Genomic DNA, 16577 nt, shown 5'->3' with positions numbered 1-16577 from the left:
GGGAAGGAGGAATATTCCTCTTTGCATTTAGTTGAAAAAACTAGACATCTCTATTTCAAAAAGGTACCAGAACATATAAATGAGAACAAGTCAATAAGCATTTAATAAAATCTGTATCCACTGGCATCCATCAAAATTTTTAAGCAAACTTCCCTATAATGAAATTTGAAGAAAATGTTTATGTGTCCACTTACAAGAAATGTATAATGAGCATAATTAAGTATTTTCACTTAAGCAGAGAGCAAACCCACTGTCATCTTAGTCAGTGCTGCCTAATGGCAACACCACCTGTTAATGAGAGGAACTGCTGTCAATGGTGTCTTGGCAATCATCTTTAAAGAGTCAGATCACTGGGTCTTCTTCCAAAATGGCACTGAGTGAGTTCAAACCACCAACCTCTAGGTAAGTAGTCAAGTAGAAATCGTTTGCATTACCCAGGGACCTAAGGGTTCTAAAGTTATCAGATAAAAATATTCAGCTCTTTCTGTACATTAGAAGGAGGCAGCAGCCTAAGATATGTAACAGTATCATTCATTCGTTAGCACGCTTAGATTAAGTTCCTGGAGACTAATGTCGTCCAGTCAGCTTTAACTGCTTCTACCCATTGAATGAATGAGACACACATCAGCCTGTTCTCTAATATGATCTTACAAGCCTCTCTCCTTCGATACGCGATACATCTTTGTTCCCATCCTACCCAGGACCAAAATCATTGTGAACACAAAAAGGGCACATGGCAGAAACTCAAGACTGAGAGAACTCTGGGCCCCAGGCGAATCTACACCAACAAAATTACAGTGCATTGAGGGCATTCTTTTCTTCTCTTTGTACAAAATTATGTTGTACTAAAGGGTCTGGTCCTTGCTCAAATGCTGTTTGTGGGTGTGTATTAAATAATAACATTTCTACTTTGAGTTAATTTTTATAAAGTGGAGATATCTTTAAATGGAAAAGGCTTATCAAGGAGTTTTCAGTGCGCTACTTTAATCCTCAAGTTCTAAGAAAATGTCATGTCCTGAGGAAATAGCATGAGGTCCTGTCTGACCTCCTCTGGCTTCTGTAGGGAGAATAATCCAACTTCACGCCAGTCCTCAGCCTATTGCCACGAGGCAGAGGTCAGACGTGTCTGCATCTTCATCAGGCACCCCTGGCACAGCGTTCTGGGTCCATTAATTCACTGCAGTGGCCGTGCAGCACTCACAGTCAACACAAGCGGTTATGGGAGCTTAGTAAGGAACAAGCAAGTTATCAAATAATAAGAATACAGTTCTTTGTCCCTGTGCCTCTCCTCAGACTTGCTGGCAGGAATGTCCTCTCAGCCACGTGGGTCCTTGGCCTCAGCCTGCATGGGCCACGTAGACCGATCCTTTTTCTCACAATCTGTGTGGCTCCTCCACTCGGTCTCATGATCTCAGTCCTGCAGCTTCGGGCACCTCTGCTGTCTCCCCTGCAGGCAGGGATCTTCAAAGTTCTGCTGGTAGCTCTTCTTTCTTGATGGTCACAGGATTCCCTCTCTCTGCTTCTGACATGGCTCATGTATTTACCCAATGGAAGGGCAAAACTGACCAATTCCCTCCATTGGTGTTTTTCTTTTTTTCTTTTTTTTTTTTTACATGTGGCAGCGAGTACTATCAAACTCCAGTCATGGAGGCAAGCTCTACTGGTGTTAGCGAAAATCCTGCCTGTTAATGTAGCACGCTTCTGACACTCAGAAGTTCACTGGCCAAGACTGGCCTCCACCCTCAGCTTTAATAGTGTGCAGCCATTGGTGTTTTTCACACACCCTCTTTGCATGGTCCGTCCAGTCATTTGGTGGGTGTTACAAAGACATGGATAGAACAGTTCCAAGTAATTCCACTCCACCACATCCCCCACCCCAAAGCACAGGGGTTTCACCTAAACCCAAATCACTAGTAAAGCACTTACCTCGTGTCAAATCCTCGAACAATTGCACCCATTGACTTTGCTGCACCTGCAGAAGCAAGGCCAGCAACCCCACCTCCAACAATCAAAATCTAGAAAAGAAGACAGAAAAACCTGGTTGGTTGGTTACATAAAGGCCATTATCTATTGATTATGAAGTTATAAACTATTAGAAACATATCATGAAAAATGACAAACTATTCTTCTAAGCAATATAACCTGGTGATCCTCACACTCACTACTGTTTGAGTCCACAGTTGGAGCCACTGTGTCAGTCCATCCCATTGAGGGTCTTCCTCTCCTTTGCTGGCCTACTACTTTACCAAGCACAACGCCCTTCTGGAGGGGCCAGTCCCTCCCGATAACATGTTCAAAGTGTGTGAGATGAAAGCTTGCTGCTGTCTCTAAGAAGTACTCTGACTGTATTTTTTCCAACACAGATTTGTTCCTTCTTCTGGTAGTTCATGGTACATTCTATATTCTTCACCAACACCATAGTTCAAAGGCATCAATTAATTTCCGGTCTTCCTTATTCATTGTCCAGTTCTCGTATGCCTATGAGGCTACGGAAAATACCAATCATGGTTGAAGTTAGGTGTGCCTTAGTCCTCCAAGTACTATCTTTGCTTTTTAACACGTGAAAGTTTTTGCAGAATTGCCTAAAGCAATGTGTCATTTGATTTCCTGGCGGCTTGCTTCCATAAGTATTGATTGCAGATCCATATAAATTGAAATGTTTGACTGATTGAATCCTTTCTCGGGTTAGCATCATGTTGCTGATTGGTCCAGCCGTTAGGGTTTCAGCTTTGTTTATGTTGAATTATGTTCAGTGTCAACCACACTGAAGGCTAGTCTTTAATTTTCATCAGTTAAGTGTTTCACTGAAACCTGTCACTCTGCAGTTATTTGAAATACTGATGGCATCGCTTCTAGGATTCACAGCAACACACAAGCCACTACCACAGTACAACAAACTGACAGGGCAGGGGTGGGTCCAAAAACTGTGCTACCTTTCCAATATGATCGCTGAAGACTAATAAGTGCATAAGCAAATGTGGTGAAGAAAGTTGATGATGCCCCGCTATCAAAAGATACAACATCTGGGGTCTTAAAGCTTGAAGGTGAACAAGCGGCCATAGAGCTCAGAAGCAAAAAAGTCCACATGGAAGAAGCACACCAGCCTGTGAGATCACAAGGTGTCAAAGCGATCAGGTATCAGGCATCAAAGAATAAAACATCACATCATTGTAAATGAGGGGGAGTGCAGATTGGGGTCCCAAAGGCCATCTGTAGGCAACTGGACACCCCCTTGCAGAAGGGTCACAGGGAGGAGACGAGCCAGTCAGGGTGCACTATAGCAACGAGGAAACATACAACTTTCCTCTAGTTCTTAAATTCTTCCTCTCGTCTCCCCCCCATTATCATGATCCCAATTCTACCTTACAAATCTGGCTAGACCAAAGGATGTACACTGGTACAGATAGGAACTGGAAACACAGGGAATCCAGAGCAGATGACCCCTTCAGGACCAGTGGTGAGAGTGGTGATACCAGGAGGGTGGAAGGAAGATGGGGTAGAAAAGGGGAGCCGATTATATGGATCTACATATAACCTCCTCCCTGAGGGATGGACAACAGAAAAGTGGGTTAGTGGAGACATCAGACAGTATAAGACATGACAAGATAATAATTTATGAATTACCAAGGGTACATGAGGGAGGGGGAGCGGGGAGAAAGGGGGGAAAATGAGGAACTGATACCAAGGGCTCAAGTAGAAAGCAAATGTTTGAGAATGATGAGAGCACCAAATGTACAAATGTGCTTGGCACAATGGATGGATGGATGGATTGTGATAAGAGTTGTACAAGCCCCAATAAAATGATTATAACAAAAGCTGTATGTTAAAATTACAAGATATAGGCCACATGTCTCTGGTACAAAGCATACAATAAATGCTGCTGCTGCTGCTGCTGCTGCTGCTGGGGGTGGTGCTGCTGGTGCTGATCATAGCAGTTGATCAACGTAGGGATTGGTGGATCATTCTTGAGCTCAACCAGCTCCACGCTGCTCTCAAATTGTTATCCAAAGAACAACTGCTGGCAAACGTCCATAACGTCCATCTAAAAATAGCTACCTACAGCAAGATCAACACCGTGGAGGTTTAAGATTAACAGGCTCCTTCCCACTGAACAAATGTCTCTTCTACTAAAACTCCTGGTGTGATACCCTAATTATCTCTGACCTCTCAAATTCTCAAGTTTTCCTACTGTTTTATCAAAGTTAAGTCTTGAAGACAGGAAGAAATCTAGTGAACTCAAATTCCTACTTCTATTTTCAGCTCCAATGTTTCTTTTTTTTTTTTTTTTTGTGGCTCCAATGTTTCTTAAAGAAACAGCTGGTGATCAACCTTTTTTTTTTCTTCAGTGTTAAATTTTTTAACTATTTTTTTTGAACTTTTGAACTATTTGCACCTGCACCCTAAAGCCATGGAGCTTTATCACACAACCATAGAATGAGCAGGGCCGAGAGACATAAAGAATGCCTAAGAAACAAGAGCTGCCTCCTTCCTCGGAGAAACCCAGTCAAAATTAAGTCTGCGCTCCAGAAAGGACCTTCCAGAGGAAAAATTCAAAACTCATTGCCATCCCGTTTGATTCTAACTCATTGTGACCATAAGGAAAAGGACAGAACTGCTCCTGTGAATTTCCAAGACTGTGAAGTTTAAACTTAAAAGATGCTGAATAGCCCCAGGTCTAAATCTAATGATCCACTTATAGATATAAAGTGTTTGATTTATTAAATATTACTTTGAATACTTTATATCTCTTAGAATGATACATCTGAGAACAACCATGCCAAAAACCATGCTCTCACCCCCAAAGAAATTAGAAAACAGGGCCAAAGAGTAAACGCTCTGGGATGTCTTCACACTTTTTAACTATATTCTTAGTCACTCTCTTCTCCCTCTGTCTTCTTTCTTCTCATTTCTTTTATATCTTTTGCCAGTTTTCTTCACTTGTTCTATTTCTCAAAACAGCATGTAAGGGGACTTCAAAAAGTTCTTAAGAAAATGAGATTAAAAGGAAAATTTTCTACAAATGTTGAATAGTTCCTTTGTATAACTGTGTTTTTCAAAACTAACCTTACTTGATTTCCATTTTTTCCAGATTTCTTTGGTGTGCACCCTGGGTTTATTTAACGAAGTACATAAGCATATGAAACCCCAAGAAAACAGAGGAAGACAGGTGGGTAACAACATTTAAAGTCGTTTCTGATACCCGGGGTTCAATACCTAAGTACTCGAGTATAAGACGAGTGTTTCAGCACAGTTTTTATGGTAAAATCAGGTGCCTCAGCAGATATTCGGGTCAGCTTAGACTCGAGTAGATACAGCTTGTTTACTGTAAGCCAAGGCTGACCACACCATGCTCCTGCTCCTCGCAAACTGCGTCTCTCTGCTCTGAATCTAGGAGAGAGGGACTGCACTCCCTACCGTGGCCAGATTCCCTGACAACCACCACCTCCCATTTCCTGACCTCTTCACCCAAAATCTGGCAAAAAGCAAGGAAACCAGGAAAGTCTTTTCTATGAAACAAAGTGTCGCAATGATTCATTGAGAAACCCCAAGCTTACTCAATGGTTTCCTTGACGCGTTGAGAAAAGAAAACTTACGAATAGGCTGCATTGAACAAGTTCGCCTGAGACTTTCTAAGAATTCGAGGCCTAACAGGAAAGAAAATTAAAGTTTCCAGAAGTCAAAACTCTTTTTTTCCTTCCAGTAATCTTTAATATTTAGCTCAGCGGCTCCATCATCTACTTATCTGTAGAAGCCACGAAAGTTATCAGCATAATGGTAGCATATAAGTAAAACTGTAAGTGGCTCGTTACTGTCGTCGATGTCATGGAGTCACTTCTGACTCATAGCAACCCTGGACTCAACCGACCAAAACACTTCCTGGTCCTGCATCGCCCTCACAGCCATCCGTCACCAGACATGATGTCCTACTCCGGAGGCAGGCCCCTCCTGATAATGTGTCCAAAGTACGTGAGACAGTCTCTCAGCCTCACTTCTAAGCATTCTGGAGGTATGTCTCCCCAGACGGACCTGGGTCAGTTGTTATGTCCCACAGAGTCAATTCGACTCACCGTGCCCCTGTGGAATGAACGAAGCATCCCCCAGAATGAAGCATGCCCAGTCCTGCCCAATCTACATGATCATTGCCATGGTAAGCTCATTATGGCAGTCACTGTGCAAAATATACTCAATATTCTGCACCAACACCACGGTTCAGGGTCTTCACTGGTTCGATTCTTCACTGGTCTTCCTTATCCACTGTGTCGTTCTCGCTCAGACGTGAGGTAATACCACGGCATGGGTCGAGCACACCTTAGCCCTCAAAGCGGTGCCTTTGCTTCTTCACACTCTCATCGGGTCTTTGGCCGATTTGCACAATCTAATACCTTGTTTGGTATGGTCGCCGCTGCTTCCATGTATGTCTTAGGATGATTCCTGCTGTTAACTTACCAGCATTAGGGTAAAACACTGCAAGTATGGCCTACCTTAGCCGGAGGGACTTTCCCAGCAGCTGTGATCTGACCAGTGAAAAACCGTCCAAAATGATTTGCTGCCAGAACAACAGCCTTATAACTTAAAAAAATAGAAAAAGATTCAAGAAGTTAGGTTCATAAATTATCAGTTAAGCTTAACCACCAAATAATAATTGTGAGTGTTTATACATAGCTTCCTATGTGCTAAGTACTGTGTGTACATATGTGTATGTATATATATGTGTGTGTATGTATATCCATCTTCACAACAACCCCATGGGTACAATTGTATCTTTATTTTGTAGGCAAGGAAACTGAGGCCGAGCCCTGCCCAATGCCACCCAGTTAATAAATGGCAGAGGCTGAGTCAACCCAGACAAGCTGCCTATAGACGTTCCTTCTTATCCACGATGACATCAGCCTCTGGAATGCAAGTATTCTAGATCAGCTGAGATGGCTCTGAGACAGAGTGACCTCAGTTAAATCCAAGTTCTGTCACTGTATAGCTTTGTAACCTTGGGCAAATGTCTTTAACTCCCTAATTCAGGGTTTCATCTTCTATAAGTTGGGGACAAAAAAGGGGCCTTTAACTCTTAGAAGTTGTTGTGAGGATGAAATGACAAAATCCAGGGCAAGTGTTCAGCTTAAGCCTGTCACACAATCCCCAACACTCTTAACATAAGTGCTGAGCATATAGAAACAAGCTACGTGGGGAAAACTAAGAGAAAGCACGTCTTAGCTCAGAAAATACTTACTTCTCAAACCACACGACACATATTTTCAAAGAAAAAATATAATTAAGATTCAAAGATCATTACAAGAAATTAAGCTTGGAATTAATACCTTTAAAGATTCAGTTGCTGTTTGCCTAAATCTCTTCTTTAAAAATATATTTTTACAAACTATACTAATATCATTTCCACAACATTTTATACTTAAAAGGTACTTTTATACATCCACTTGGTAATACATACTGTCTTAATTTATAACATGATCTCTATATAATCACTCATGGACATCAAGTGAATGACAACTCATAATGACCCTGTAGTACAGGGTAGAACTGCCCCCCGTGGGCTTCCAAGACTGTAATTCTTTACAGGAGTAGAGAGCCTCATCTTTCTCCTGAGGAACCTATATAAATAACTCGACCTATCTAATAATCCCTACCTAATAATAGGCCCCCAAACCTTTCCCTGATCCTATTTCTAGAACATAATGTTGGCTATAACACCTAATACAAGAACATCTAATTCATCACTCTTGCTTTAACTTAAATCATACTGGAGAAGGAAAATGGTATTTTAAAGATTACATAATTTGCTAGTCTTACTTCTGAAACCACGTGATGCAAATTTCCAAAGCAAAAACACAATACAAATTCAGAGCCCATGATAAGAAATTAACTTGGGAACCAATGCTTTTAAGGATTCCGTTGCTATTTTGAGTAACAAATGTGAGACTGATGGTGCAGGAAATGTACATAAAAGTGTTGAGAATGAGAAAAAGGAAGTGTTTGTCTTCAGAAAGAGCAGGGGAAAGGCAGCCACATATTCACTGTAAGACGGTTGCATGCATGAGTTGGCGCAGCCCTGACTGTACAGTCGCTAAAGGGCCATTCTCACCAGTTGCTCAGCGGGAAGATTTACACCCCTCGCAATCTCCTGGGGCAATTCTACTCTGTCCTGCAGGGTTACTAGGAGCTGGAATTGACTAGACAGTGATGGGCATAGGTATGAGTTTGTTGCTTAGCTTATCTAGCCTACCACCTGCTTTTTAGAAAAAAAAGTTACTACATAGTCCCCAACAATTAAAAAAGTTTGTCCATAATCCAGTATAAAATCAAAGTATCTGCTTTGCAGGGCCCGGAGATCATTCCAGCGCCCACCAGGGGGCAGTATCACTCACTATGGGAAATCACATCTTGCTATGAATTGCATGATTCATTTCCAATAGTGCCCTTTGCATATGCTAGCTCAGGACAAGACAATGACTTCTCCAGTTGGGTCCCACAGATATCCAAAGGTTCAAAGTCCAGCCAACTCTGGAGCCGTGAGGGTTGGCATGTTCCTGGCCCTAATGCCTCCTGGCCCCACAGGTAATTCAGCCAATGCCACTCAGCTGTTTTTTCATTTGTTTATATTGCCTCATAATGTTTCATTTGCTCAAAAGATTCTGAAACCAAATCTCACTGGTCTAGAATGAGTGATTTGGATATCCTTTCCCCCTGGTGCATTTCACACATTAGAATCGGTGATACCCTTTAAGTCTGCAGGTATATTTTCTTTAGAAAATCTGAAGTTCCATATGGTTGCTATATTTATGGATTTTGATTTTATATTATTCACTTTGGCTGGTGAGTTCAAATAGCTTTGGGTTGTCAGTCAAGCACTAACCACTGAGCCACTAGGGTTCTATCATGTCCTTACATTAAGGACGGCAAATGTGTTTTCGAAAGTATCGTTTTTGTTTACTGTGCCTCATTCATATTACAAGAGAATCAATGAAATTCGAATTGGAATTTGGGGCATAGTTGCTGTGCTACACCGATGATACCTGTGTCAACCCATAGAAGGCTTAATTTGTGTTCCTCTTTAAGGCTCATGCAGATTTGATTTTTTAAATATTTTCTCTCATTGTTGCCTCACAGTAAGCAGTCAACTTCGGAAAGTTGTCATGTTTAAAACATCATTCACCTAACTTCTTAAATGAGCTGTCTTCACAGGCATTATCCATTGTCCACATTTTTCTCTCCTTTCCCTGAGTGCAGCCTATTTGCTGACTCTGCCTGCCCTACCCCTGCCTTCAAGACCAGCCTGGTGCTCGGCCATGTCATGTACCTCTGAGCAGAGCAGGCCTTAGACTGATCCTCAGCAAAGCATTCCAGACAATAAATGAGGAAGGCCCTGGTATTGGCAGATAAATAATGGTATTGTCACTTGGCCTCAAAGATAAGAGGATATAGTTAACTCAATGCCAGATAAACCTTTCTCTAAGGCAGGCATGTTCCCTGATTATTAAATGTTTTGTTTCTGTTTTTTTAATAATTTTATTTGGAGCTCTTACAGCTCTTACAACAATCTATACATCATTAAATATTTTATGAAATGCTTAAGTAACTCTAATTAAGATGACAAATCTACAAATATGTACATCTATACACAAACATATATCAATATAGAGAGCTATATTCTGTTGAACCATATCAAATGACCAGTATTGAACCATGCTTTAACCTATAAAACAGCAATTCCAACTTTGTACATGAACACACACACACACAAAATATATATAATATATTCCTCAAATAGATACTATGACCATTATTTCCTTAGGTCGATAATGCCCATCAGTACTTCTCTTCCACCCACGACTAAAACAGAGTGTACAATAGAATGCAAGATGAACAGCCATTTCCTATCTGTTACCATGAAAGATTGTTAAAAACAATTCAGGCGCACTTTCAAAACACAGTTACTACAAATAAAATCATTTGAACTATAGTGAGAATGTTTCTGTGACACAACTGTGCTTTTCTTTGAATTGAAAGGGAAATCAACCTACCCAGCAATGTTGGCCATGGAGCTTAACGCGTCATATCCCTGAGCAATTGTGACTCTTGGAACCTGATCCATTGCCAGCACTGTAGTTTTCCTCTCAGAGAGTTTATTTAGCAAGTCTGGATTTTGGGCTGGGTAAATAAAACTGATCAATGTCCCTGATGTCTTTAAAAGGTCAGCTTCATGAATATTCGACATTGGATTAACCATAGGAGCTCGTACCTGAGGGAAAAAATCGTCAAAGATTAAAAACATAAACTCCTTGTTCATGTTTAACTAGGCAGGAATTTTAGATACTGTGCCATGACTGAAATAATGTTCTAAAACTAAATATTTCATCAATAGATGTCTAACTAAATTATTAAGTAAGGGAGGTACATAAAGGTCTATATAATTTCTCCTGCCTGTTGACCAATGGGCTGCCTTACAAAAGACACATCACACAGGGGAAGTACAGTCTTGGACAGGTTGGACAACTGACTGTGGAGTGGTGAAAATAGGTAAGTCCTACAACACACCTGTCCTCCCAAAGCCTATTACTCTGGTAAGACCTTAAAGGAAGTGAACAGGAAATCTTTGTTGCCTGTTCAAGGATTCAATTCTTGATCATTCTGACCAGCATAATAAACATTTGGAATGGTGAGAAGAACACTGTAAACGCAAATCTCCATGGTGGTATGTAAAAACTAATGCACATGGAAATTCCAGATGCTCATAGATGAATTTATGGATAAACACATTTCAAATGAGTTAAATGAGATTTAAGAGTAAGATATATTCTAGCATGTTAAGAAGCATCACATAAGCACATGAATATCAACTCCATGTCTGAAAGTTTCAAATGTCACTTTTCACAGGCCAAAATTTTAAATTCCTTTTAAAAGCTTTTAAATTTGAATTGCAAATTTAAAATCCATCTTCAATGGAAGTGGCTCACTAGCTCCCAGAGTAGATTGGTGCTTTCACATAAATAAACCCAGAAAGCAGAGACTCTGAGATTGGTGTTTTCAAAGGAAATATAAAAGCAGGGTCTCCCCCACCCCAAATTGCAGCCTTTCACCTCTACCTCTGAGGTATTATTGTGTTATTCTTATTTCAGCTGTTGATCAGATAATGGATGTGATTCTAGGTTCTGGACTGTAAGACTCTCTGCCAAGGTGTATTTTCCGCAAGAAAATTTACTAGGTAGATTTAGTAAAACGGAAGGACTGGGTTCTATTGGCTCCATTCTAATGCTCTACAAGCACCTGAGTGAGCCAGGCTAAGAGACTGTTTCCCTACATACGTTCTTCAGATCACAAGTTCCTCATGATAGGAAAAGGTGTGACGCTAGAGAGAGACTTCCAAGGCAAGTGGTTTATCAATGCAAGTAATAAAGTCCGTAATCAAGTTTCTAGATTGTAGGCTTGCTCGACATCTTTGACATGTTCATCCTACCCATTGTGACTCTTTCAAAGGACAAAAAGCATTTCCAAAAATTAGTTGCACCCTACTGCTTTCTTTGGGGATCACAAAATGTTTTGATCCCTGGTACTTGGTGATGGATTTTATCTATTTTTCAGAAGTTCTTTTTTATCCAGCTCTACCACCTTAAATTTTCTGTCAACTTTAAATTTTTTAAAGCTCTCACTGAGTTCTAAGTTCTCTCTAAACCATGAAGTTTCTTATTGATTTTCCAACATTATATGGGGTTTGGGGGAAACAACACCGTTAAGGTGGGGGAGGGGCTAGAAATGAACCTACAGCTTTCTGCAAAAAAAATATATATTAAGACCCCATTCAAGTATTCAGTATGCATTCCGAGAAGTGAAAACAGAACACTTGTCTTTCATGAGAAAGTGAGGACTGTATTTTGACCCTTAGATTCAACCATACTTCTTTTTGCCTCGGTTGCAGGAGGCTCAGAATTAACGCTCAGCTCTAGAAACCACCTTGGGCTGGACTCGATCGAAGTCTCACTCTGTATTCTGATACATTTTTCTTTTACTTTATTGCCTTGAATGCTATTCAAGCATCTAGATTTCTATTTCTCTTGTGCGTGTTCACCTTCAAGCTGTCAAATGAGTCTACCCAACACCAAGTCCAATGCCGCTGTCTCTACAAGTCACACCTTCTCCAGAAATAGCGTCATGGCAGTGGGCATCACTGTGTCTTCTGGTTTCCAGCCACTGCCTGTATGTTCAGGTCTCCACTGAGTTCCACGCCTTCTTCCCAGGCTAGCGTAGCTTAGATACTCACCTGTGGGTGTTTTCCCTAGCCAATTCAAAGGCAATTTCCAGATAGCCAACATAAAGAGGGCTGGAGGCCATGCTTCCCGTCCTCTTGCATCTCTGATACTGCCTGAGGAAAGTCCCATCCTGCAACCCTGGCTCTGACAAGGACATCTTGTGAAAGAGGAAAGCTGAAATGTGCCGTTAAAAGATCGCAGAGCCAGCATGCTGCAAACGGGAGAGGGGGGGAGAGGGGGGTTACTTACTTTGACCACCAAATCTGAAGCCAGCACTTCCTTCGCCCCTTGGATCTTAGCACCTGCTGCTCTATAGTGATCATCAGAGAACTTGGAAGCTTCGCCCGCGCCCGATTCCACAACGACATTAAACCCCTGCTTGACCAAGGCCTGAACACCTGCAGGGGACAATGCCACTCGCTTCTCATTCTGGAAAATCTCCTTAGGGACTCCAACAGTCAGTTGTTTATATGGAATTCCTACAGGCAGACAAAAGGGGAAAAAAGAGATATAAGGAAAAAACATTTAATAACATTTGAAATGGGCAGTCTGCTTTCCAAAATGCACTGCACAGACAAGATGCTCTTCAAAATGATGCTCCTGATTCAGAACCAGGGGCCTTGATTTTTTTTTTTAATAAATGATGAGAAAATTTGTTCACTATTTTTATTTCAGAATCAAAATGTTTAATATTGTATTGAACCAAATGGCCCTCCACAAAGAACATAACTAAATTGGCTTATTCCTAGGGGAAAAATAAATTGAGAGGTCATTCAGCATGCTAATTCACCCTCTCCAAACCAACCCTCTAGGGTGATGGTTTTCCTGACCTTGCCTTTTAGGATAACAGAAGTTTATAGGCACCCATATAAACAGACCTTCATTAGAAACTGATGGCTTGTCACAGCCAAAGTCCCCTTCCTAGCAATCTGGCCACCGACAATCAAACCCTCAGAGCTTTTCAAGTGTTGCCATCTTGAAATCTTGCAAACCTAGCCCAGGGGTTGGCAGCTTCATCAAAGATCATCATCTACTGGTCCAACGTGTGGGCTGCCAGCCTTTCAGGAGACGCGACTCACAGGAACGCTGCCTGAGGAACCCCCTGTTGACCAGTGATTGCCCAACACCATCAGGTCCTCACGCAGGGAATCTGAACGGGAGACCCACAGGAAGGGTCACAGAGTGCCGTGGTGCAGAAGCCACAGTGATGAGGTATTCAAAGGGAGCTCAGCAGCAACAGGCACAGAGACATCACTAACAGCAGAGGCAGGGCACCCAGAGCAATGCTGCACTGCTCTGAGAAGCAGATGAGGGCTCCTGGGCTGCTACCCTCTCCCCAAATCTACAAAAATCAACCTTCATCACAAAGTGTACTCCAGAGCTCTGTTCTTGCAACCCAAAACAGTCAACAGAGCACAGGTCTGCTTTTGCTAACAGGCATTCGTCTGTTCTGCGTTCCTCAACATGTAAGCATACGCAGATGTTTTTAATGAAACGTATCTGCTTCTCCTTAAGACTTACTAAACTGGAGGAAATCCACTCTTAAAACCTAAACTCCGGCCACTCATCAATCAGTCTGGCATGCTGCAGTGGTTTGCATGTGTTGTCTGAACCGACAAGCGATGCCATCAATATTTCCTACACATTCAAATGCCAGCCAGGTCAGCAGGGTGGGCAGGTGTCAGTGAGGCTTCCAGACTAAGACAGACTGGGAGGCAGAACCTGGTGACCTACTTCTGAAGAACACTGGCCAGTGACCATGACAAGGATAACAAGGGACCGCGGTCTGATCAAGTGCCAGAAAAGGAACTCTGGGGTTGGAAAGCATTGGAAACAGGCTTGGAGAAGACCTGCCTCTTCAGAATCATCAACGTTAACAACTTGGATGGAGCAAAAGTGTCCGACCCTTCATTGGTTGATGTGACACAACTAAAAAGTACAGCAGTAAAAATCCACGAATATGGGGACGTGGAATGTCTGACCTAAGACTAGGAAAACTGGAAGTTGGAAACCAAAGTGGAAGGCTTTTTTTAGGCATAAATGCACTGAAATGGACTGGTCTCGACCATTTTTAATCTGACAACTGTATTTTGTACTAGGAAGGGAAGGGCAAACTGAAAATGAATGACTTCACATTCAAGGTCAAACACATTTCATTAACTATCCTGAAATACAACCCTGGTCAGGGACACCTTATAAAGAGGACTTGTTAATATAATTATCATTCAAATTTAAACCCCAACCACGAATGTCAAAGATAAAGAACCTGACGTTTTTATCCCCTTCTGCAGTCTGTCATGATCAAACATGAAATCAAGAAACACTGAAAACGACTGGTAACTGAAATGAGAAAGTTGGAGAAAGAAGATCTATAATTGGAAAGCATGGCATTGGTGATTAAAAAAAACACCATCAGAGATCACATGACAGAATTTGCAGATTTGAAAACACCTTTATTCAACAACATGAACAGTGATCCCACATGTAGACTATACATGTGGACCTGAGGAAATGCACAGGAATTAAATGAATCAGGATGGCTGTGGAAGAATCAATGCATTTGAATTATGGTGTTGGAGATGACTGAAAAGTAACATGGACTCCCAAGAGAACAAACAAATCTGTTTCAGGTGAGCCACAGTCATAATGCTCCTGAGATGGAAGGGTGGCAGTACTTTATCTCATGTCCTTTGGGCATGTCATCAGGAAGGACCAGTGCCTGGAAAGGAAGGTGTGGTAGTTACGTAATATTCTGTGAACTTGGGCAAAGGGATGGAATCTAGCCCGTCAATCAGGTCACAGCCAATGATGACTGTGTAGGCATGGCCTTCTCCTGAGGATTCTGGGAACTCCCGTCTTCCTCCCTGGAAGTGGGACCCACTCTCTCTGCTTTACATTCCTGATGGCAAGTCACATGGAGCCATGCTGATGGCAGCCAGGGCCCTGGAGCTGGAGGAGCCACATGGAGACCCACCCCAGCACTGAGATGCTTCCACAAGACTTTTCACCCACTGGCCTGTGATCTGTCTGCTTTCAGGATCATTGCATGTGCTGCATGTGCCTGTAGAAGAATGTATGGACTACAATCGGACATATAGGCTAATATCAAACTTTTGTACTTGATCTGGACTGGGATGGGATGTTTTCTTAATATACAATTACTCTTGGATACAGAACTCTCTCTACACATAGATGAGTGTCTCTAGTCTCTAGATTTGTTTCTCTAGTCAACCCGAACTAACACAGAGCACTTGGTAAAGCAGAGGGTCAGTGAAAAAGATGACTCTCAACAAGATGGATTGATACAATGACTATGGCCATGAACTCTAACATAGCAAAAATTGTGAGGGTGGCCCAGGATCAGGAAGTTTTTTGTACCGAACAGGTAGTCACTATGATTAAAAACAGACTCACAGCACCAACAAACAATACCCTAAACTCTGACTATATAAAATAAAAAGGAATCTGGTTCTCCCTCTTGTCAAATGATACTTTACCAAAATCCATTGCAACAGAATCTATTCCACCACAGAGTGACCCTATATAGGGTTACCGATGCCATAAATCTTTAAGGGAGCCAACAACCTCATCTTTCTTCCACAGAACAGGCGCTGGGTTTGAATCACCAACCTTAAGGTTAGCCACCCAATGCTTAGCCCACAGCACCATGAGGGCTCCTACGAAAGGTTAAATCAACCTAAAAAATATGCATTTGAGCATACTTACAACAACACACTGCCATCAAGATGACCATGGCTCATAGCAACCATCTATAGGATTTCCAAGGCTGTAATCTTTCTGGAGCAGATCGATTCATCTTCCTCCTCCAGAGGGGCTGATGGGTTTGAACCACTGACCCTGTGGTTAGCAGTCCACTTATCAAATAGCCACCACCAGGGCTCCTTTTGAGCATGCCCAGATCCTACATTACTTAAGCAAGAACAGTTTATAGTAAACCAAATGCAGACACATACTGAATTTTATTTCTTCTATAACAGAGGAAGATGAATAGTAAGAAGTTGGCAAGTATTTTAAATTGATGGGTAAAGTCATATATGATGATACTTATGTGGAATTCACAGATCAGACAACCTCAAGTAACGTAGGTCCTATATATCACTAATCAAGAAAGCTACCAATGACGAATGAAATAAAAAAGGATTAAAAAGCCAACTTGAAGGCGCTCCTACTGGCCGGAAAAAAGGACAATCTGAGCATCGAAAGAAAATTTGCTGCAATGGAACAAACAGAAAACTGCAGTGAACACATTATGTCTGTATTGATTTTTAAAAAGTAAAAATTATACTGTGTTAAACCTTC

The 16577-nt window shown here is 41.7% G+C and overlaps 1 protein-coding gene and 1 non-coding gene across 6 annotated transcripts in view; both read right to left on the bottom strand.

Moving 5' to 3' along the window:
• Positions 1 to 16577, bottom strand: part of NNT (nicotinamide nucleotide transhydrogenase) — a 117895-nt gene that overhangs the window by 89607 nt on the left and 11711 nt on the right. For all 5 annotated transcript variants that reach the window (XM_075541010.1, XM_075541009.1, XM_075541012.1 and 2 more), the window contains exons 3-6: positions 12507 to 12736; positions 10035 to 10252; positions 6483 to 6570; positions 1927 to 2015 (exon numbers count right to left, since the gene is read on the bottom strand). In XM_075541010.1, coding sequence (XP_075397125.1) covers positions 1927 to 2015; positions 6483 to 6570; positions 10035 to 10252; positions 12507 to 12736 — 625 coding nt within the window. The remainder of the gene's footprint in view (positions 1 to 1926; positions 2016 to 6482; positions 6571 to 10034; positions 10253 to 12506; positions 12737 to 16577) is intronic.
• Positions 1612 to 1763, bottom strand: LOC142442067 (small nucleolar RNA SNORA62/SNORA6 family). Its single transcript, XR_012783322.1, has one exon. It is a non-coding gene; the product is annotated as a small nucleolar RNA SNORA62/SNORA6 family (small nucleolar RNA).

Source organism: Tenrec ecaudatus, chromosome 2 (assembly GCF_050624435.1).
Source record: "Tenrec ecaudatus isolate mTenEca1 chromosome 2, mTenEca1.hap1, whole genome shotgun sequence".
NCBI classification, from domain to species: Eukaryota; Metazoa; Chordata; class Mammalia; order Afrosoricida; family Tenrecidae; genus Tenrec; species Tenrec ecaudatus.
Note: the sequence above shows the minus strand (reverse complement) of the source record. Positions and strands in the feature narration are given on the sequence as shown.